This window comes from Maniola jurtina, chromosome 3 (genome assembly GCF_905333055.1).
Source record: "Maniola jurtina chromosome 3, ilManJurt1.1, whole genome shotgun sequence".
In the NCBI taxonomy this organism is placed as follows: domain Eukaryota; kingdom Metazoa; phylum Arthropoda; class Insecta; order Lepidoptera; family Nymphalidae; genus Maniola; species Maniola jurtina.
The window spans coordinates 11985738-12009459 of record NC_060031.1 but is presented as its reverse complement, the minus strand read 5'-3'; the positions used below and the strand labels follow the sequence as shown (position 1 = coordinate 12009459).

Sequence of the window (23722 nt, the reverse complement as noted above, 5' to 3'; positions counted from 1 at the left end):
ATAGATATTCCCATGGAACAATGCTGCGAGCAGTCGCTACCAAAGTATATTTTCATTTTCATTAGACAACTGTGGGTTGAACCTAGTAAATTCGCTGCTTCAATCTGCCTCAATTTGTCAGGCACAAAATGTTATGAGAAAAATTATTCACCGAGCCATATTATATACACATAATACAAGTAGGATAGCGGTTTACTGTCGCACTCAAAGGAGCAATCTGTACGGTGTTTCGTATTCCTTTGAGCAGCTTGAGTTACAAGGCTGCTCATATAAATGCACACGAAGTTTTAGGTGTGGATAAACTACAATTTTTTCAATTTTCATTATGTTACTATTACAATTAGAAACTTTTAAGCAGAGGCATACTAGATAGTGACTTCGATCGCGTGAATTTAGGTATTTTTAAATTTTTTCGATTTTCCAAAAAAAAAAAGTACCTTATACGTCTTGGCGTTAGAAGCTATATCTGCGCCTCCTCAAAACTGGTTAAATGGATGACCCTTGAAAAGATAACACACAGATAAAACAATCGCTTTTTATAATATTTATACATAGTATGTATGTATACTATTTTATTTTATTATTATTTATTTGAATTTCACAGGCCAGGTAATCGAGTTGATTGTAAATTCTATTGCGGAATTTGTAACATTGTACGTCTTTGATTAATTTAGGTAGAATTTAGCAGAGTTTCGAGGCTTCCGGCCTGTATTGGAACTGGGAACGTGTAACTTGATTAATTGGGACGAATGATTTGCAAAACCATTGAATATTTCATGCTGAAAGGTGTTGCGGTTTTCCGTTAGATTACCGACCCTCTTTTTTATTGTTGATTGGTTTTTAAATTTTCTAATAAAAAGGTGTGTAGTTCAAAGGCTTTTTGTTATTTATAACTAATTTTTAATGCATTTCATCAGAATTAAAATAAATCGGTGGGGTATTCAAAAACATTTGGTTTAAACCCTTTTTTCCTGTAAAATTTTCTTTTTACTATCAGTCCAAAGACATTAACAGGGCTCTCTCCGTCACTTAGTCCATAAAATCGTAGTTCCAATTTGATTTGAATATTAAGCAACCAAAGTCCATGAAATTTTGCAGACATATTCTAGAAACTAATATCTGTGCCTGTGGTGTTTTAGATTTTTCTAAAAATATGTAGTTTTAAAATTACAGGGGCTCAAAGACTTGTATGTAAATTAAGACCGCGTAACTTTGAAACCGAATATTTTAACAGAAATCTGGAAACCACAGGCATAGATATTAGTTTCTAGAATGTGTCTGCAAAATTTCATGGACTTTGGTTGCTTAATATTCAAATGAAATTGGAACTACGTTTGTATGGAGCGAGTGACGGAGAGACCCCTCTTAAGCATTGTACTTCAGAACAATTCCCGGAAAGCTAGATTTTGTTACAAATCTTGAGATTGATGCTCTACAAAAACATTCATAAGCCCTTTTTGATCGGTTGAGTGCTGCTAAAAATTTTAGACGAGTCAAAGGTACCTAAAGGTTTTTCGTGGATAACTGAAACGATCACTTTTAGAGAAAAAATAACGTTTCTATAACTGTAGCTTACGAAATACATGTAGGTATACTCCATGAAATTTATTGATATAAATCCATACCTACTAATATTATGAATGCGAAAGTGTGTCTGTCTGCCTATCTGTCTGTCTGTCTGTCTGCTACCTTTTCACGGCCCAACAGTGTAACCGATTCTGACGAAATTTGGTACAGGTTTAGCTTAAATTCCGGGGATGGACATAGGCTGCTTTTTATCCCGGAAAATCAAAGAGTTCCCGCGGGATTCCTAAAGACCCATCCACTTAACCGATTTGAATGAAATTTGGTACCGAAGTAGCTCGCGTCCCTGTAATAGAAATAGGCTTTTTATCCCGGAACATCAAACAGTTCCCACGGGATCTTTGAAAATCTAAATCCACGCGGACGAAGTCGCGGGCATCCTCTAGTTATTTTTATAAAATAAAGAAATATTATTATAAAAATCATAAATTTAGCTATCATAACCGTTTTAAATTTTAGCTACACGTTTACCTACTAGACCGAATTTATGTCAATTTCAGGTGATAGAGGAAATTTGTTTTACATAGTCTTTGTACATTTGTTGTAGGATTCATCAGCTGCCTACGATGGGTTTCGACAACCTCAACTCTTTGGAGACGCTCAACCTCCAGAACAATAAGCTGCAACACATTCCCGAGGAGATCATGGAACCGATACTTGACACGCTTCGAGTGGTTGACATAATGGGTATGTATGATTTTGCCTAGGTATATTATAGCAGCTTCTATAAGTAGCAAATAAAAAATACCAGCTAACATCGCTTGCAACCCCGTATTTTTCATCAAAAGCGAAGGATGATAGTGTTTTTTTAAAAAAAAGGTTAACAACCTTGCCGCTAGTAGTAAATTGAAACATTTGAAACGAAGACATTTCTACCTTTTTAAAAAGAACACCAAGTTTATTTAGAATTCTAGCAGCTTCTGCGCGAAACGACGGATGCAATACATATAAAGTGGATATTATATTGTTCCAAAACTGACTCTGAGAAACTAAGTATTTTAGAATAAAACTAGTCAGACATTCAGTCTCAAGGACAGAGCTACTATTTTAAAATAAGACTTTAGCTCGTATATTTTATGATTAAGTTACTTGACTAAATTGACATTTCTTTAGAAACAGGTAACAACTAGTAAAATTTTAAATTTTAATAGCGGAAACTGCCGACAGAAGTGAAACCTTAAAAGTTTTTTTTATTTTCAAATTAATTGTATCATCAATAATAATTATAGATATTTTTTAAAGATAGGTATATAATATGTATTATATTAATTATGACGTCAAAGTAATAAGTAACTTTTTGTGTCTAGATAACCCGTTGATTTGCGATTGTGATCTGGCGTGGTACGAATTCTGGCTGGCCGGTCTGCGCGACCGCGACGACGAGATGATGCAAAAGAAACGGACCATTTGCACCATGGTAAGCGAGCACCGGGAATACAGTGTGGCCAAAATGCCACTTGAGAAAATGAACTGCTTAAGGAAACCGGGGTACGGGAGACCCAGCAGCGCAACAAATACATGTCCAATTTTAGCAACAAACGTTGCCATCGCTGTCATCGCTAGGTTATTTTAGAATAATTTGTTAACCCTTTCAGTTACCCTGTTAAGTTAAATGAAGGGTCCCCCTCGAGCTAGCTGTGGCCGGATGGCTCGGTGCCGGACCCTTCGTAAATTTTAAATTCTGTTCAAAACGAAGTGATGAATTTGTGCAATAAAAATACGATACATATCAATTTTTGGCTGATAACAAAATTAGTAGTATTTTGGAATGGCGACTTGTGATAAGTAAGGATTTTATAAAGGCGTGAATTAGTGTGATACACTATGTATTTTTAAAATTAGAAGACCTTTACAGTAGGTATGCCTTACTTTAGAGTAATACCAGCCAAGTTGTAGGTGAAGACTTTGACAATTAGTTCGATGAAAATTTAGAGGTTTGAATAAACTATCTTTAACTTTAAAAAAATTTAACGTCTCTAACGTTTTTGACACCACTAATGAGCTAAAAAATTGAATTGCAATAAAATAAATTGATTTTTCGAATCTCATCTAATATTTTAAATGGAAACTTTAATATTTTTTATCATTTACCCAGCCTTTTCTATGTTAACTCTCGTATTATGGTGTATTACTAAGCTTTTGCGCATTTACCATGTTGACTATTCAATATTTATCTATACTTGTAAGTATACGGGGCTCCTATGTTTATCAAATACATATTTAAATTAAATTTTAAAGTTATCACTTTTTGAATTTTCCAAATGTTTCCTTGAAATAATTCTACCTCTCGTTTATTATGGTTATTGTGTTAACTTATTTAGATTATAAAATGAATGTTATTTATTAGAGCCCCTAAATGTTCGATGTAGAATAGTTATAAATAGTTAAGTGTTAGCTATATTGTCGATATAAATTTTATGCAGTTGATGCGTTCTTTAGCATAATAAAATTAATTTATATTTATTTCATTGTATGGGCTCGACTATTTTAGTGATAAGAATGTCATAAAATTGCGTTGCTTGAAAAGTGGACAAATAAACTTTGAATGCATGGTCGAGCTGTATTATAAGTTTTAAAGATTTTTTTATTTAATATTTTTGATAAGTATACCTACATTAATTTTTAAGTTATCTCACTAGGAGACTTTGTATTCTGTTCCTTGGTCTATTTCGTTAAGCTTTAATGATTATTATGTTATATTTTGTGTAGGTAGATTTTACTAATAAACATGTAACTAGTGAAGTAATAAATGTGACTTTAAACCACATACGCTAAAATATTCTGTTGCAATTATTTTATTAGGTTTTATTTCATTGCATTTGGCCGGACATTTTTATTTAGTTTCTAAAAGCGCTTTCCTGACATTTTTCCTTACAAACTTTGAAAGTGGTTGCTGCATTATTACTAAAATTTGTTGAAAATGCAATACTTTATTTGAGGTTTAAATATGAATGTTAGAATATAAAATTTAAACCTGAAGTAAAAATAATTAATTCACATCTAGTAGAAAACGGTTCTTACATTTCTATTACCGGTTCTTATATTTTGGATAAACAACAATAGGTAAAATATTGTGCACTAATTATTATACTCCAAAATTTGTATGGGAAAAATATCAGGTATTAAAATATTTCAATATTAATATTTATGAGGTGCATGTATGTATGATATTACACTGACATTAAGTGAACTCGTGAAATCATGAACTTATTTAGGTGATAAATATGTAACCAAAAACATATCCCTTAGTCTGAATTACATAAGTAAATATAAGTGTATTCATTACGAGTATGTATACAAATGTTGCGAATGAAATTGAAGCTTTCAATGTGATAAATTCCTTTGATAACTTTTGGTATGAACATATTTTTGGGACGTACCAGAATTTATGAAATCATTATAATGTACCTATTTCCCTTTTCAGACCTTTCTAATGTTTTAAAATATAACGTAATGTAACATTTTCGATGAAAATGTTTAACGCGTGTAGGACGCGAGATTGAATACCTATTTTGTATTCTTTTTACACGCGTTTATACATTTTATAAAAATATAAATATCTATAAATATATATTGGTGTTTATTGAAATTTATAGATGTTATTTATTCACTTAAATATATCACTTAGATATAAGTAATAGATGTTGCACAAAATTAAAATACATTTTATCTAAAACCAAATATGCACCTATTGATGTATTACCATATTATAATATTTATATTATTATCACGTTTGTATAATGGTCAGAGTCAAAAAACCTGATTAATTAAGGGTACACTATGCCGTCTTTATCAATGGTATAGTTTTAAAAGATAATATTTACCTATAAGACATAAAAAATCGATAGTATAAAATATTTTGTCTGTGTAGCAGTCTTTGGCACTTAAGCTGATGGGAGTCAAAACGCAAGAAGATACAAATATAATTTTTATAGTGATCAATACATTTTTTGAAAAATAGAAATGTTACAGTGGTGTTATTCGTAAGTATATAAACAATTAAAAATTTTATGTGCAAAATCTTTGAAACGAAAATTGAATATAATATTATAATAATCATTATACAGATACGTAAATAGTGAAAGTAAGTGGCACGCATTTTATGTCATTATTAAACTTGGCACTAACTGTACCTACTTTCATTATTTTCACTAATATTTGTATTATTAGGTCCTGGAGTAAAATCTATTACAGGTAATTTCATCGCGTTTTGACTTCTGCTAAAATTTTAATGTTTTACTATCTAAATAAAGTAAAAGTAAAGTAATATATTGATATTTAGTATAAAATATCTGACGCAAGTTTAATATACAATTTAAGTATAATTAATCTTATACAGATTTTGAAGGAACCAACATCAAACATATCGGCGAAACTGGGGCAAGTAACATGTATCTAATGAGGCATCACTTACCCTACTAAAAAGCATATCAATTTAATAATAAGGCATTAATCATTACAATATTATAATTGTTGTATAATAATAATAATTATTATTGTTCACGTATTAACTGTTAATCGTTGTCATGTGTCCCTTGAGCTTGAGAGATTCGCAGTGTTTATAGTAAATATATTCATGTACCTTTGATGAAAAATATTTCATGGCAAGTATCAAATTCAATGTGTGTTATGAGAGTGACTATAATTTCGGTAGCAATAATTTTGTATGACCGCGTGATTAATATTTTAATGATAATTACATATTAGAGCCAAGGCAGACAACTGCTTTTTATCCAAGACCGTTTTAATTTCGCCAACGGATGTCGGTATAAACGGCATTTTATTCCTGCTCATATATTATTATAAAATGTCGTCTCCTTTCACTCGCATAATATCTTTCTCTCTCTCAAATTCCAACGAGCTAGCGAGAGTTGGTACTATTTTCAAAAATTTTTGTACGACCGTAAAATAGCAAAGGTCTTGTGCTCTCATTTCGCCTTTTCGAATTTTGTCGGACCGGCTTTTCTCGTTCGTCTGAGATAGGCGTTAGTAACTTATTTCTTTATTATTGTTGTAATTGAAAATGTCAAAAAATAACGTGTTCATATAAGTTTATAGTCACATTTATTATTATGTAACGTATTTCTAATATTGAAATTTCGCTGTAAAGATGTATCAAATTTTGATTTTAATAAAAATTTAAATATGACTAACACTGTGTTTTATTAAATGCATAGTACCTAATGCAAAAAGCTTTACTGTGCAATGTGTCCTAAGATTGCAAGTTAAGATACTTGGAAATCATTATTTTAAAGGAATTTTCATAATTATTATAGCCTTGAAACACGATATCTTATTATATTATATTATCTTATTAGAGAATGTACTAGACCGGAATTATTTAGCTATTTCTTTAGAATAGATTAACAGAAAGCTATGAGCATTCAAGGTATGCATTCGAATAAAACTCAAATCATAAGGTAATCCACACTATAATATTATAAATGCGAAACTGTGTCTGCTACGTTTTCACGGCTGAACCGCTGAATCGATATTTTTAATGAACTTTGATACAGAGTTGGCTTACTCCCCGGGGACGGACATAGGCTACTTTTTACCCAGGAAAATCAAAGAGTTCCTACGGTGTTATAAATAAAAATTTATAACACCCTCGACAAATGAAGGTTACAGTAACTAGAAAAGAGCTGTTAACTTTCAAACGGCTGAACCGATTTTCTTGGATTATAGCTAAGAACACTCAATCAAGCCAGCTTTCAAACAAAAAAAACTAAATTAAAATCGGTTCATTAGTTTAGGCGCTACGATGCCACAGACAGGACAGACAGACCATACACAGGTACCTACATACGTCAAACTTATAACACCCCTCTTTTTGGGTCGGGGGTTAAAAATGGTGTTAAATTCGTATTTTAATAGCTTAAACAGGTACTGACCTACTTATTCTCTGAAGTATTAATACTTTTATTTTAACAATAGGTATAGGTACTCTTCGTTGCTGAACAAACGTAGGTATCTCAAGAGTTTTCCAGGAACTTGGCTATGAAATAATAGGACGGCGCACTCTCGAGTTTAAAGATCAGGTAAAAATACTTCAAGACTATTCAAGCTCTGGAAGTTTTCTTCTATTTTTTGCTATCTACTTCAAGTAAAATTATTATGACGCCTGTTATTCTGCCATATTATTCTGTAAACGTCTTTCAGCTCTTAATTTACAAGACCGTATTGCATTAGCAGTCTGAGAGTGTATGTTTGTAGGTTTATCAGTTCCCTATTGTATCATGGCTATATTGTGTCCCATGAAAATTATGAAATTATTTATCTCAAACCACTTTAATTAATATCATGTTAGTAGAATATTAAAACCAGGCGTGTATTGATACGACCGCGAGGCTTCCGTTATGCAAACATATCGGCAATAAACTCGCGATTTACGACATGGTTTCCAAATTTATGACCATCGTTATTTCCTTCCATAGGTATCCGTCATGATTGATTGACTTTGAGCCTAAAAGTCTATTTTATGGGTACAAATTTCTATCACAAGCTTCGACTAGTTTATTTCTTGGTTTTAGATAAAGGATACTAGAATCTAGATGTTCCCACTATAACCTGGCCCGATAAAGTTATGTGTGACAGGTTACGGCATTATTATGCTGCATTGAATTGCTTTCAATATTTTTTCCACAAAAAGCAAACAAAACTTAGAGCAGAGCTTTTCTATTATAGGAATACAATAATATCCATACTTCTATACTTACTAATATTATAAATGCGAAAGTGTATCTATCTGTCTGTCTGTCTGCTACCTTTTCACGACCCAACATTGTAACCGATACTGACGAAATTTAGTACACGGTTAGCTTATATCCCGGGGACGGACATAGGCTTCTTTTTATCCCGGAAAATCAAACAGTTCCCATGGGATCTTTAAAAACCTAAATCCACGCGGACGAAGTCGCGAGCATCCTCTAGTTTCCTATATATGCAATGCGCTGTGGTCTTATCAGTGGGAGGTCCCGGGTTCAATTCCCGGCAGGGGTTAGGAATTTTGTAATGTCTAAATTTCTGGTCTAGTCTTCTGGTTTGGTGGTACGCTTCAGCCTGGCTTGTTAGGTCTAGGCAATGCCATGCCGCTAAGCGATTTACCGTTTCGGTACGATGCCATGAAGAAACCAAAGGAGTATAGGTTTAATGAAAACTGCCATACCCCTCCCAGGTTACCCGCTTCCATCTTAGACTGCATTATCACTTACCTTCAGGTGAGCTTGAAGTCAAGGATTAACTTGTATCTGAATAAAGGTTTAAAAAAGTCTTTGTTTTCCTCGTGCGCCTCAGGCAGTTTTGAACACCGAAAGGTTTTACATAGAGTACTTTGTAAAAAAGTGTTTATTCGTTAAAAGATTCCGACATAACTTTCATGCCTCCCCGGATGCGGTGGAAAAAAAGGTCATTACGGGTGCATCTAAGTATTTTTAACCGCCGACCCAAAAAGAGGAGTGTTATAAGTTTGACCGTGTGTATCTGTGTATCTGTGCATATGTCTTTGGCATCGTAGCTCCTAAACTAATAAACCGATTTTAATTTAGTTTTTTTTTGTTTGAAAGGTGGCTTGATCGAGAGTGTTCTTAGCTATAATCCAAGAAAATCGGTTCTGTCGTTTGAAAGTTATCAGCACTTTTCTAGTTACTGTCACCTTCACTTGTCGGGGGTGTTATAAATTTTTAATTTACACTTGTCTTAAATTAATTACTTCCACTAACGGGTAAAAGTATGTCACGACAGTATAGTTAGTTCACTTTGGTAATGTTATGTAGTCAATAGTCACTTGTATTTAGCTGCGCTTCCATATTTAGCTGCAGTCTTAAAAATTCCCTTTTAAAAGGGGAAATGTAAATACAATTTGCATTGCCTTATTTCTATTCACGTTTGCGGAATGAGAAACATATGAGAGGTTCGCGAACGAGAGATGGGTATACTATGTAAATTCTTATTTCGTTTGTGAAGATATTTTTAACTTTCAGAGATAATTAAGTATACCTACTATGCATTTAGTTCTATATTATGTAGGTGTTAATAGAGTTATCAATTATATTATCACCATTCATCAACATCGGCCCAGTAGTTTAGGCTCTACGGTGGAACACACAGAATCTGATACAAACATACATACTAGACTGCTAAAATCATAACCCTTCTTCATGGTTTTACCGTAGTCCAGTAAAAAATAGATAAGTACGTTATATACTTACCTCCCTCTATTTTAAAACTACGAAACTTCGGTCAGTTAAAATGGAGCGCTACTTCTTTTTCTTCGTGTGTTTTGTATTTTTTGTGTTACTTATCTGTCACCGAGCACAAATTAGGTATAAATATATAATTTTATATTATATATTTATACCATAGTTTATCTATGGTATTAAATATATGAAAGGAAAAGGCATCTGACTGTCCGACTGATCTATCAACGCACAGCTCAAACTACTTGGACGGATTGGGCTGAAAGGCATACAGATAAGTAGCTATTATGACGTAGACATCGGCTTAGAAAGGATTTTTGAAGATCCAACCCCTAAGAGAGTATGATAGGGGTTTGAAATTTGTGTAGCCCACGTGGACGACGTCGCGGGTATAAGCTATTTATAAGTGAAAAGCGCCATATTGTGCCGAAAGGAAAATTCCCTTAGTTTGTTCAATACAAACAGTTTCCAGGTAAGCAGGATAAATGTGGAAACTAATTCAAACAAACTAAGCTGTAGCGAGTGCAACTGATTTATTACATTTCCCAGTGGCATTGTGTGTGCCGTAATTTTAACAGTAATGTAACAAGTATACAAACCTACAGCTAGGGGCATTGCGAACCATTTTAACAGGGCTCTCTCCGTCACTCGTTTCATACAATCGTAGTTCCAATTTCATTTGAAAAGTCCATGAAATTTTGCAGACATATTCTAGAAACTAATATCTGTGTCTGTGGTGTTTTAGATTTTTCTAAAAATATGTAGTTTTAAAATTACAGAGGCTCAAAGATTTGTATGAAAATTTTTAAGACCGCGTAACTTTGAAACCGAATATTTTAACAGAAATCTGGAAAACCACAGACATAGATATTAGTTTCTAGAATATGTCAGCAAAATTTCATGGACTTTGGTTGCTTAATATTCAAATGAAATTGGAACTACGATTGTATGAAACGAGTGACGGATAGAGCCCTCTTAAGTATTTAGTACTAAGATCGTAAACCATTATGGGGAGTTTCACAAGGAACTTGCCTTTACGACGGCGTCACAGCCGCAGTGGACAGCGCTATGGTCTTATTTTAGTGGGAGCTCCCAGATTCGACCCCGGCAGGGGTTTGGAATTTCATAATTTCAATATTTCTAGTCTGGTCTGATGGAAGGATTCGGCTGTGGCTACTTGCCACTCTACCAGCAAAGCCGTGCCGCCAAGCGATTTAGCGTTTCGGTACGATGCCATTTAGAAACCAAAGGAGTATGGGTTTAATGAAAACTGCCATACCTCTTCCAGACTAGACGTTTCATTCACTAGACGATTGCATTATCTAAGCTGAAGTAGATTTCGGTTGAAACTTGGTTCAATTTAGGAAAAGTTCTTCAGAAATAGATTTTTGATCAGCTTTAGTTTCACTGTTAGCTTTCTTTGCATCGGAGACAGAATTTGCGAATTCAAAATCTCACTTAAATAAAAATATATTATAAAAAGTTGTTTCTTCTTCCAACATACCTAACATCTCTTATCTTATGACGTCATAATGTAATTTTTTTCTACATTCTTATAACAAATTATGTCCAAATAATTTCTATCATGACTTGGTTCACAGCTTGAAACTATATTTAAGTTGCCAACAAAGTTTTAGTTTACACACTAATTCTTGGCCTCTGTAATCATGTTATTCGAAAAATAATACAGTTTTTCCATTCAATTGCCTTCTCGATCATTATATTGTTTGCTAACATTAGCCCACTCAAAGCGCCCATTAAAAGTGCGATACAACATTCATTATCATACCTTATCTCGACATGGATTATTGGAAATAATATATCACACGCATTTTCACATAATGAACTCTTAATAGTGCCGGTAGTGACGATACAGTCAGCTTTTAGAAGGATAGTGACAAAAGTGAAATAGTATTTATTAATCCTACTAATATTATAAATGTGAAAGTGAGGATGTTTGAATGTTTGTTACTCAATCACGCAGAAACTACTGGAAGGATTTGGCTGTTTGGAATGGAGATAGATTATACCCTGGATTAACATAATATAGGCTACTGTTTATCCCGGAAAATCATAGAGTTCCCGCGGGATTTTGAAAAACGTCAATCCACGCGGATGAAGTCGCGGGCATTAGCTAGTTTATCATTAAAATACTCAAAAATTTCATAACAAAAAGATAGCTTTATATAGATAGTTAATAATTTGCATTCACAATTCTTGTAAGACCGGCTGGAAGTGTAATAGTTACCAGAGCCACAACAAGCGCATTTTTCAGTGCTGAAATTACGAGTTTGACCGCAGTAGTATGTACCTAAGTTATGCAATAGAGGTCGGATCAGCTTTTTTATAGATTATCTTTTTTTGAAAATGTTTTTTTTTCTGACAACTGATAATAATTAATTAATAACGTATATTGTTTACATACCTATAGATGCAGCTGAATCTTGCTACTGATGCATTTTCACTACATATTGAAAAATTTGTTGCGCCTCTTGTACATCTTGTGGTACCTACCTACACGAATTCCATTAGTGCAGGATGTTCTATAATTTTGGTGCTTTTCCCCTAAATTTAACTCTATTTAAGGAATATTTTTTGCTTTGTGTATTTTACGAAGATGATATAAAAAATATTATAAATAGTTTTGCAGAAGTTAATAACTATGCATATAGCTCAAGTTGGTTTCGTAAAGGGACGTAATGTAGTATCTACAGTTGCCAGGTAAGTCCTAAAAAATGTAACAATTTATAATGGTATAAAATACTACTTAAATACCTTTTAAAATAAAATAAATAAATAATTTGTTAAAACATAGCTACTAAAATAGATTTGAATTCATTGTTATAAGGTATTAACGAAAATATTTATTACTTCAAATCAGATTAGGTATTTTTTTGTTTCACTTTTTTGTGTAAAATATACAAAATAATAATTTATGTATACTATTAATATAACGATAGGTATTTTGATATAATTATATTGAAGAGTACAGTAAATTTTTAACTAGTAGGTACCTACTTAATTAGTAGTCATTTTTCTAGTAAGTTTTTAACACTTTGATTAGTAAATAATAATTGAAATATAGAATACTTATAAAAAATTAAATTAAGATATTCCTCATGTTTTGTACAAGCTTTTTATATTTTAGAGGACCTTCATTATATTATCATACGTTATCAACCTTCTAGTTGCTTTATTAAACACAAATAAAAGCTATTTATCTAATCTAAATTGCACCCTTAAAACTTTATCAACCCTCCATAACCTACGGATGCGTTATTGCCAAATAGCTTTACATTATTATTGTCGTTATCCTCAAATGCTCGCAATAAATAAATTTAGAAGTTATATGCCCCCTTTTATCTGAATGACTATAACCACTGAGTACTAAGATTCAAACTCAAAAAGTGATGCTTTTTGTCATCTACATCTTTAAAGTCCTATTAAAACAAAAATATTTTAACATTTAAAGCGAGGTCTACGATTAATCAGATGCATATCTACTTCTAAATTTTTACACTCCAATATTAAAAGGATATAATTTTGTACTTTCTCAGAAACACATCTTGCGACCGCGGATGGCTGCGTTTGGTGGTTCAGATCATCTTTGGCACCCTCATAGTGTCAAGTTTCATCCTCATAATGTTGATGGTGGTGGGGAAACCTGCCCGGAGCACGCCGTCCTCTTCACGATGCACTGTTACTAACTGTCGAGTAACATGTAAAAACGCCCCTTACTATGGAGAATATGAAGAAGATATCATCAACGCCGCTTCGGTACATTTTCATTTTGAAAACTAAAACCAACTAAAATCTTACAAATCACTCAACTAAAATCCATACTAACATTATGAATGCGAAAGTGTGTCTGATTAATTATTATCTATCACGGCTTTAACGTTTGGTACAGAAATAGCTTGCAGCCCTGAGATAGATACTAAAGAGAGAGATAGAGATTTCAGAGAGATCCTATTTATCCGGAAAAATCAAATAGTTCCAGTGAGATTTTTAGTAACTTAAATTCACGCGGGCAGTCTCGGGCATTATTTAGTTATGAATAAAATAACTGATAGGTACAATTTCTAAATTATTGCAATTTGTTTCAGGAAGCAAACTTACAATGTAAAAGCATAATTTTGAAGTTAGTTGGTCCTACTTTTAAGAATTTCCAAATACCACACAGCTGGCTTTGGAGCATGAGTTCAAATGTGCGAGAACTGTCCATCGTTGGAGGGAATACTAAACAAATATCACCCGATGCATTTATGAGCCCATTTGGTGGAAACATCAAGATTCTTACTCTCGAAGAAATAGAAATAAACGTATGGGAGAAAGATATGCTACTAGGACTGTCAAATTTGGAAAAGTTGTTTCTCAGAGACTGTATACTTTCCGAAATAAGAAAAGATGCTTTAGCTCCAGTTGATGACAGCCTAAAATTTTTAAATATACAAGCAAGTGATGTTTGGGATCCCGTCAATATCACAGGAACTACCAAACTTTTGGAATTGAGTATTGTGGATTTTTCTTCAAACATTTTTCGCAACAATCTTGGGAATGCAAGCTTTTTTAAGCTAAGAGCATGCAAAATTTTATATTTGAATTCTTGCCAAATAATTTCACTTGAACCAGGTACCTTTGACTACTTGGAAAACATAGAAATTTTGTATCTCAACGAAAATTTCATAGTCACTATCCCAATTGGGCTATTTGATAGAATTCTGCCACGTGATCCAAGAATCGCTTTGCAGGATAATTTATGGCATTGCGATTGTTCAAGGGAAGATTTAAGAAACATTGCCCGGGAAGAACTACTAATTGTAGATCCTGTTTGTCACACTCCAGTTGCAATGGATGGTATGACGTTTTCTGATTTTGAGGGATATTGCCAAACCAAATATGATAATGATTTAGAAAATTCTGAACAACGGGGCATTTCGAAGTCAAATCCGATTATTAACGATACATCTAAAATTATTTATATGAATGGTGCTTGTCATGGGAACATTTCAACAAAAAATAACCACGTTGAGGACACTTTGCGAGTGATAGCAAATTCAGACCATCAAAATTGTTTGTTAAATAGAATAAATAGACAAGATATTTCATCAGTCTCCAATAACAATGACGATGGACTTGTATCTACAAGTGGTAGCTGGATAAAACCCGTATTTTTTGTTCAAAATAACCCATATTCGATGGTTGAAATAATTTCATCAACACTACCAGGCTATGGTTTACTCTGGTACCAGTCATCGTGTGCAGATGTAGTTTACTGTGTTAACACTGTACCCCGATTACTGAAAGTTTTCAACGTAGACTTGGGTACCGATTTTACCTTTTGTCCGTTTAATTTATCTTCTGGTACAGTCAGAAGTACTCACTGTGTTTCTTATAACTTAGCAAACGTAAAAACAAATAGTAATTTTACATTCAAGTCTCATGAACTTATCTGGTTTATTGGTTTATCTTTAGGCTGTCTTATGAGTGGAGCCATTTGTGTATACGGTATGATTCAAAGGAATCCTACGCTTTTAAAAGGCAGTAAACGAGTTTTATTTGTCAAACATAGATCTGTCGAAGCGCTTATTCTTCCTCCAAAGCTGCCTTTGAGGAAATTCGATAGAGAATCGAGTATAACAACTAGACATATTTATGAAAAAAAGAAAATATTCGTTTTGCCATACAGAAGGGAAACATTAACTTGTCCAAATTTCGCTCGTTCTTTCTCCATGAAAAGTAATGAGAGTAACGATGTAAGTTACATATCAGCGTTACAGCCTACTGATGAACAACTTACTGAATGGCGTTCTAATCAAATTTTGAAACAATTCGACGACATGCCTTCTTCTAATATCAGCGTGATTCCCTACACCAGCTTTTACGAGCGGGAGTCGTTGCCTTTTTATTCGTTCAATAACGATGAGAAGGTTTACGAAATTCCTAAGCAATTTTGAATACATCATCATCATCATCAGCCTGTGGACGTCCACTGTTGGACATAGGCCTTCCCTAAAGAGCGCCACCACACCCGGTCCTCAGCCTTCCTCATCCAGCCACATACATTTGAATAAATATTTGTTCTAAAGTATAAGCGTAAGCAAATAGAATCACGGAATCTATTTTAGGGACCGCAAATAACTCTAATGATTGAATTTATATTAGAAGACAATTGAAATTAATTGTATTATTTTACTCAAACTTTAAAATATTCAACAGCTTCAAGTAAAAAGTTTTAGATTAGCTTGATTTACAGGTCAGCTTGTATAAAAGTTCACTGTTGAAATATTTTATTTAGGTAGCTGTTACGAGTATCATAGAATTGCGTTTAAAGGTATTATTCATCAATTTTAACGGATTGCAACAAGGTAGAAACTATTTCGACAGCATTTAAACATACATTACTCTTTGTGGAAGTTATTATCGTATTTCAACTGTCATAAATCATAACGAGGAAGCAGCGGGATCATTTATTCTGGTCCCAGGCGTCGTACAAATCGGTCAACCGTAGTTCGTTGGTGCCCTTACAGTGAATCGATTCTGTACAGCTGTTTGTAACCACCCGCGTAGATATAGTCTGCATTATCTTTGCCAAATAGATGACCGTTCTATTTTGATTGTATACTGAAAATCGACTGTATCCTTTCTAAGAGCAATAGCCATTATCAAGTCACATGCATCTCTTGGCACATTGTCTGTAATTAATTCGATTGTTGTAATGGATTACCATATTATTGTTTGGTATGTAATCAATGTTGGATATATTTTATTGATTCTTATGAAATTATTCGAAATTGCTGAAGACTTTTTATATCACATTATCGTATATTTATTTAATTTATTTAATCATCTTTACTGCTTAATACTATGAGAAAGAATAAAAAAATACAGGATAGACTTAAAAACAAAGGGCGACCTTATCACTACAATGATCTCTTACAGGCAACCCATATTTGAGAACTTATAGAACTGTAAGATGCGGGGAGTCACAATGCAATTATACATACATACGAGTAGGTATCCATAAACATTCATGTTTATAAAATATACAAATACTTACTATAAAATATTACTTTTTTACTTAGGTATGGTGTTTTCTTATATATTTTATCATTAATCCTTCATCGAATACAATAGGATTTACTGTAAGTATCTTACGAGGATATAATACGTATATTAACTCTACGAACTTGAGCTAAAGGGGCTTCGACAACGAGAAAGCAAATAGTTGAAATATATACATGTGAATACAAATATTTGCTACCTATTATAATATTATGCAGTGTTTTAGTTTGAAACTAAGTAATGAGCAACAAATTTGCTTCATCACCTAAGTAAGTAGCTAGTCGTCATGTAATATCTTATTCAAACGTAATATTTCCTGCAACGCGACTATGTGAAGCATTTTCCACAAGAATTTTCTGAACTTTATTATTCCCCTTTGCACATTCAGTACATTTATATTTTATCTCGGTCAATCTGCAGTATACAAGCTTTATTTGAGCGCTTTACAAAACAGGATCTAGAGAGAAGCTGCTCTCTAAGATGTCAGAGAAAACAAAAAGAAATAAGTCTTGTCGCTTTATATTCGGATGGACTGGCTCTTTGCTTTGAAAATGTACAAAATATTTGCACACAAACCATTTTTCAAAAAAGTTTTAAGTACTAATGGAAGTTTTCATCTGACTTTGACCAAAACAAAGCATTTCATTTTATTTTTTCCAGTTCGTAAGATTGCCTTTTAACTTTTATACAAATCAATATACAACATTTGGCCTATTACTAGGTAAATACTACTGCGTACTTTATTCTACCTCTATTTTAGCAATAATACATATTGCTAAAATAGATTGCTAAAATGATTGCAATCTCACCTGTTGGTAAGTGATGATGCAGTCTAAGACTGATAGTGGTTTGACAGTTTTTATTAAACCCATACCCCTTTGGTTTCTACGCGGAATTGTATCGAATAGGAATATTGATCGTGAACTAGACACATTACAAGAAACAAGTGCAAATTAAAAATTTATAACACCCCCAACAAGTGAAGGTTACAGTAACTAGAAAAGAGCTGATAACTTTCAAACGGCTGAACCGATTTTCTTGGATTATAGCTAAGAACACTCTCGATCAAGCCACCTATCAAACAAAAACAAACTAAATTAAAACCGGTTCATTAGTTTAGGAGCTACGATGCCACAGACAGATACACAGATACACACGTCAAACTTGTAACACGCCTCTTTTTGGGTCGGGGGTTATAAATAATATTTTACGTGCGAAAGTTAGTCATAACTCATAATCTAATCTTTTAGGCTTCCTCTAATATCAGACAAAATGTACATTGAAACTTTTTGGCGGTTCTTCAAACTATTTAATTTCTTTACCACAATACACTCAAACCATCGCCGATCTACTACAGGGTCTCCTTTCAGAATGAGGAGGGCTTAGAGCGTAGTCCACCACGCTGGCTAAGTAATCACACAGTGGCAGACTTTCCCACGCCTTTGAAAACATTATGGAGAACTCTCGGAACATATGATAGGTACTCTTTATCAAAGCACAGCATTTTCAAGGAACCTAAATCCATGCAAATGAAGCACCGGGTATTAGCTTTAAAAACATTACCGGCGTAGTCAGCTAAAAGTATATAATATGCTGAGTGTTTTAGGTATGACAAGGGTAAGGGTACGGACGCTAATTGTTTAATTATAGCTCCTACACAATCTGAGCCACGGTCAAGAACCAACGAGGCACATAAATAATTCTAAACGCTAAATTCATTTAACGTATCAGCATTTATTATTACAGTGTGATGAAGTGCGCTATAAATTATAAAATTTTCACATGTTTACATACTATCGTTTCAAAGTTGTTCATAACATTTACGGACGCTCGTATTTATAGACTGGAGTTTACATTTAGTTGTATGAATTTAGGTGCACCTGCATTTGCGATTAGTATGAGATTAGACGTACGGTAGAACACATGCCAAATGCTTTAGAATTGAGAATTAGGATTATTGATGTGATTGCAATGACAAGCAATGCACGGAACTCATAGCTTGTAGTAGTAACTCGACAGAAATTTCCTGGCTTTCCTAATGGAAGAATTTTATTAATTTTCCGTCTTCCCGGTTATGCTGCCAGGCTTTTAACATAGTAGCATGGTTGAGCTTTAGGTTCAAGCTAACAAATCAAAGCAAGAGCCGTGTAGTGGTTAAGGCGTCCGCCTCCCATTCCGTAGGCCGGGGGTACAGCTCTAACTTTACGAAGCTATCATTTTAAGCAATTAAATATCACTTGCTTTAACGATTAAGGAAAACATCGGGAGGAAAGCTTGAGAGTTTTTTGTAATGTTCTCCAAGGTATGTGAGGTCTGCCAATCCACACTTGGCCGGCGTGGTGAACTATGACCCAAACCCTTATTCTGAGTGAGAGACCCGCGCGTGAGGGGAAGTCGATACTTAACATGTATAAGAAATAAAAAAAATGAATATACCTAATATATCCATAGAAAACAGCAATAATAATATAATTGGCCAAAATATTGTTACCGTACACAAGTGACGTGCGGCGTTGCCATGACGTTCCGTTATTTGTAGCAAGTACTCATAATATATGCCCATACATACATCGATGCCACGCATTCATTCATATTTCAAAACAAAACAAACTTTAAAAACTTTGTTTTAAAAAAAAATTCAATGTGTACTTATCACATTTCAAACACCTATCATGTACACGCACTTTCAATTTTTATGCTTAGAGCGAGCATATTAAAACAAAATTAGAAATCCAAGAGTGAAGCTCGCCCGACTTCATACCTAGGTACATTACATGTGTAGCTAAACAAAAATTATTTTCTACTTTTTAGTGTTTTTGGTTTTTGAAGTCGGTTTTATTTTTCTTTTGAAAATTTTTTATTTCACAATTTTTAGTGGCCCCACTGTACTGTGTGTGTGTACTGTGTGTATGTAGTGTACATATGCTATGCCCAGTTAAAACCCTACTGTTTACTAAGCTATTACAGTGATCGCGAGCAATTTGCTCTTATCCATTGAGGAGTTCTGTTCTCCATCTCCGAAGATATTCATCAGATCTTCACCAAATTTATATGGGACCACCTGCACAGTATACCCTTTCAAACAAAAAAAAATTCCAAATCGGTCCAGGGGTCTTTGAGTAATCGGGGAACATACATAAAAAAAAAAAAAAAAAAAAAAAAAGATCCCGACGAATTGAGAACCTCCTCCTTTTTTGGAAGTCGGTTAAAAACTAGACTGCGTATTTACTCATTGGCTACTAGAAGAAAATAAGTAAAATTAAAAAACCGAAATTCACGCGGATAAAGTTACTAACTAGTGACTTTATCCGCGTGGATTTGGTTTTTTTTTTTTTTAAATTAAAGTACGTCAGGGCAAGAAGCTTGAACAACTGTGCCAAAGTTTACAGCTTTAATAGATCTTTGAATATTTATGTCATACAGACGGATGGACGAATGGACGAAACAAGAAAGTATCTTATTTTACTATCCTAAACCCTAAAAATAAAAATCTTCACAGTCCTATTGATTTTGCTTTAAATAAACAATTGTAAGGCATCCTACTCGTCTATCGATACGCGTCCGGTGAAATGTATCAGAAACTTTTCTGGCAGTCCGTCGTCAACACGAGACATAGTTACTATCGTTTGCTAATACAATACTTTTGGTCGTCGAAAATAATTCGCACCTGTTCAGTGCTATTGATCTTATTGACACCTATAGCTCGTTGCCACCATACCGGCATGGTAGAATGGCAAACGCACCTACGGCATAACGCCCAGTGGCAGAGTCGAATGGATTTGAGGCGTAGCGTCTAGTTAAATACGAACTTATGCTTTTATTCCATTACTAGCGACCCGCCCCGGCTTCGCACGGATACCACGAAAAATCCTATCTATTTTCCGGGATAAAATATAGCCTATACGGATTCGGAAGAATCCCTCTAAGTAATGGTGAAAGAAATTTTGAAATCGGTCCAGTAGTTTTTGAGCCTATTCAATACAAACATACAAAAATACAAAGGTTTCCTCTTTATAATATTAGTATAGACAAGTTAGCCCTTGACTGTAATCTCATCTGGTAGTAAATGATGATGCAATCTAAGATGGAAGCGGGCTGCCGGGAATCCGTTTTATTAGGTAGGTATCTAGTAGGTAAGAAAGGTAAGGCAAGTCATAAAAATAATCTTACCTAACTGAGAAAAAATGATTTTTCCATTTGAACACTACCTCATTAAACAATATTATAAATGCAATTAGCTTATTATTTTGTTGGTTTGTCAGTTTATCTTTCAATCATGCCACAACGGAGCTACGGATTGACCTCTGCTAGTCATCAGATAGTTCCTAATGACACACTCAGATTCTATTCGTTCAATCACTTACAATTGTTTACTCAAACGATTACATTACAACAGTCTTGGTTACATTCGGCCAAGGTTGGCGGAGATGGGCGATGGTGATCGAAACCAGCGAGCGCAATAAATATGTCACTGTCTCACGTCTTCGAAGGAAGCTTCGGTTCCCCTAGGGCCGACTGATTTACTATGTAAATACTGTTAACAAACTATATACAACTTCCTACTTGTTATTTGCCCGGCGAATATCAAACTAAATTGAATTTACCATTGAATATATTATCTACTCATTACAAAAAGCTGTGACAGCCTAGTGGTTAGAACGTCCGCCTCCTAATCGGAAGTCTGGGGTTCAATCCTGGGCACGCACCACTAACTTTTCAGTTATGTGCGTTTTAAGCAATTAAATATCACTTGCTTTAACGGTGAAGGAAAACATCGTGAGGAAACCTGCATGCCTGAGAGTTCTCCATGTTCTCTATGACTATGGCCTAAACCCTTCTTATTCTGAGAGGAAACCCGTACTCAGTAGTGGGGCGCAAATGAGTTGATCATGATATCTACTCACACCTAAGGTGCTGGAATGGCGACTTCGTATCGGAAAGTGCAGGGTTGCAAGACTGTGTGGACAACTAAGACGATATCAAACGAGTCGCAAGGACCAGCTGGATTCAGGCGGCGCAAAACCGTGGTGTATGGAAATCCCTACAAGGGATCTATGTCCAGCAGTGGACGTCTATCGGTTGATGGAGACGATGATGACACTGAGGCAGGAAATGAGGAGGGGGGTGGCTAGTTACCAGCCTACCGGCAAAGCCGTGCCGGCAAGGGATTTAGCGTTCCGGTATGATGCCGTGTAGAAACCAAAGGGGTATGGGTTTAGTAAAAGCTGCTGTACCACTTCCAGGTTAGCCCGCTTCCATGTTAGACTGTATCATCACTCACCACCAGGTGAGATTGTAGTCAAGGGCCAGCTTGTATCTGAATTTAAAAAAATGATTACTGTAGTCGGTGTCACGAAAAAAGACTCTGATATTAAACCTGCGCAGTAAGTGATTTTTAGCGATCTACGAGTATTACTTGCTACTAGTGCAACTACTCGTACTACACATTACTACTACGGTGCGAGTGCGAAGGTGTCTATGCTGCCACGATATCGGTTTGTCATTTCCAACGCAATAAGAAAGAACTAGTAGGTATTTATTGTGCAGATAGCAAAACCATTCTCCCTTAGATTAAGGATTGGTTTCCGCTGCGCTCCAACCAGGCTAATCTGCTAAGCATTCTCCCTAATGTTGTCTGAAGTTGATTGTAATTTAAATAAACTGTAAGAGTGTCCTATAGTCCCTTATAAAATCTATTATAATCTATTATATTCTGTGGATGGACGAGTTAGTGGCAATGTTGCTCGTATAAGTCTTTACACCCGCTAGTGATTTATCATCCAGTCTAGGTACCGTTAGCAAAATACTTCCGAATGAAAATAATGAATGTAACAAATTTGCCAACATGATATTGCTGGAAGAATGCCAGAAGAGAATGCTACTTAGATAATTATGTAGTCGATAGATTAGTTATATAGATAGGTAGAAAGATAAGTAGATAGTTAGGTAGCTAGATAGATAGGCATATTAGATACTAGCTGATGCCCGCAGTTTCGCCCGCGTGGATTGGTCAGATCCCCTGCAGCATCAGGATTGAGGAGTTGGACTCCAAATTTTTTATGAAACAATGTCGCTAAGTTCCTCTATCGATTAAAAAAGAAATGACGCAAATCGGTTCAGAAATCTCGGAGATTTCGGTGTACATAGGTAGAAAAACACAACTCCCTTTTTGAAAGTCGGTTAAAAAAAGTAGCCTATGTTACGCCCTGGTCAATCCTCTACTTGCCTGTGAAAGTCCCGTCAAAATCGGTTCAGCCGTTCCAAAGATTAGCCTTTTCAAACAGACAGACAGACAGACAAAAATTTTAAAAACGTGTGATTCAGTTATCGTATCGTTCAAATAACCATATGAGCTTAATATGAGGTAGTTATTTCGAAATTACAGACAGACACTCCAATTTTATTTATTAGTATAGTATAGATAAATGTAAAATATTCAATAGAATGTATTAAATAGATAGAGATTTAAGTCGTTAAAGCCTAGATGTATTGGTTTGGTATCGCTTTCCTACCAAAAGAGCACCAGCAGGAAACTCGCCTATCACCAATATAAATAAGCACGGTATGGTTGCGCTCCCGATCGGCCCGTAATCTCACCTAGTTCTAAGAAGTGGGTGCCTGGGTCTTGGGGAGCCAGAGAGCATGGACATTGATCGGCTCCTTAGTTCCCCAGGGACTATGGCGCCCTACCTGTTTGTGTCTGTGTTTGTTTTGGCTGAATAAAAGGATTTATTATTATTATTATTACTTTTTAAAGCACACTTGGCTGTCTCAATTTCAATGTGGTTGGCGCTAGTTAAAGGAATACAAACCCTAAACTAAGTATAGGTACATGTGGTAAAGTACGAATATGTTTGGATGATCATACTCCTAAG

At 34.6% G+C, this 23722-nt stretch overlaps 2 protein-coding genes across 8 annotated transcripts in view; both read left to right on the top strand.

Moving 5' to 3' along the window:
- The window catches only part of LOC123879004 (protein artichoke), a 137315-nt gene extending 130578 nt beyond the window's left edge, over window positions 1-6737 (top strand). For all 5 annotated transcript variants that reach the window (XM_045926498.1, XM_045926474.1, XM_045926491.1 and 2 more), the window contains 2 exons: window positions 2132-2271; window positions 2892-6737. In XM_045926498.1, coding sequence (XP_045782454.1) covers window positions 2132-2271; window positions 2892-3157 — 406 coding nt within the window. In that variant the 3' untranslated portion in view covers window positions 3158-6737. The remainder of the gene's footprint in view (window positions 1-2131; window positions 2272-2891) is intronic.
- Window positions 6738-8896: 2159 nt separating this feature from the next.
- LOC123881166 lies at window positions 8897-16578 on the top strand. Of its 3 annotated transcripts, none has more exons than XM_045929790.1 (4): window positions 11187-11316; window positions 12320-12503; window positions 13340-13559; window positions 13889-16578. In XM_045929790.1, exons 2-4 carry the CDS (start codon window positions 12445-12447, stop codon window positions 15737-15739), a joined length of 2130 nt encoding a protein of 709 aa, XP_045785746.1. In that variant the 5' UTR covers window positions 11187-11316; window positions 12320-12444; the 3' UTR covers window positions 15740-16578. The 3 variants fall into 3 exon arrangements, with proteins under 3 accessions (XP_045785747.1, XP_045785746.1, XP_045785745.1); XM_045929789.1 differs by lacking the exon at window positions 11187-11316 and adding an exon at window positions 11423-11693; XM_045929791.1 differs by lacking the exons at window positions 11187-11316; window positions 12320-12503 and adding an exon at window positions 8897-8900.
- Window positions 16579-23722: the final 7144 nt, after the last annotated feature.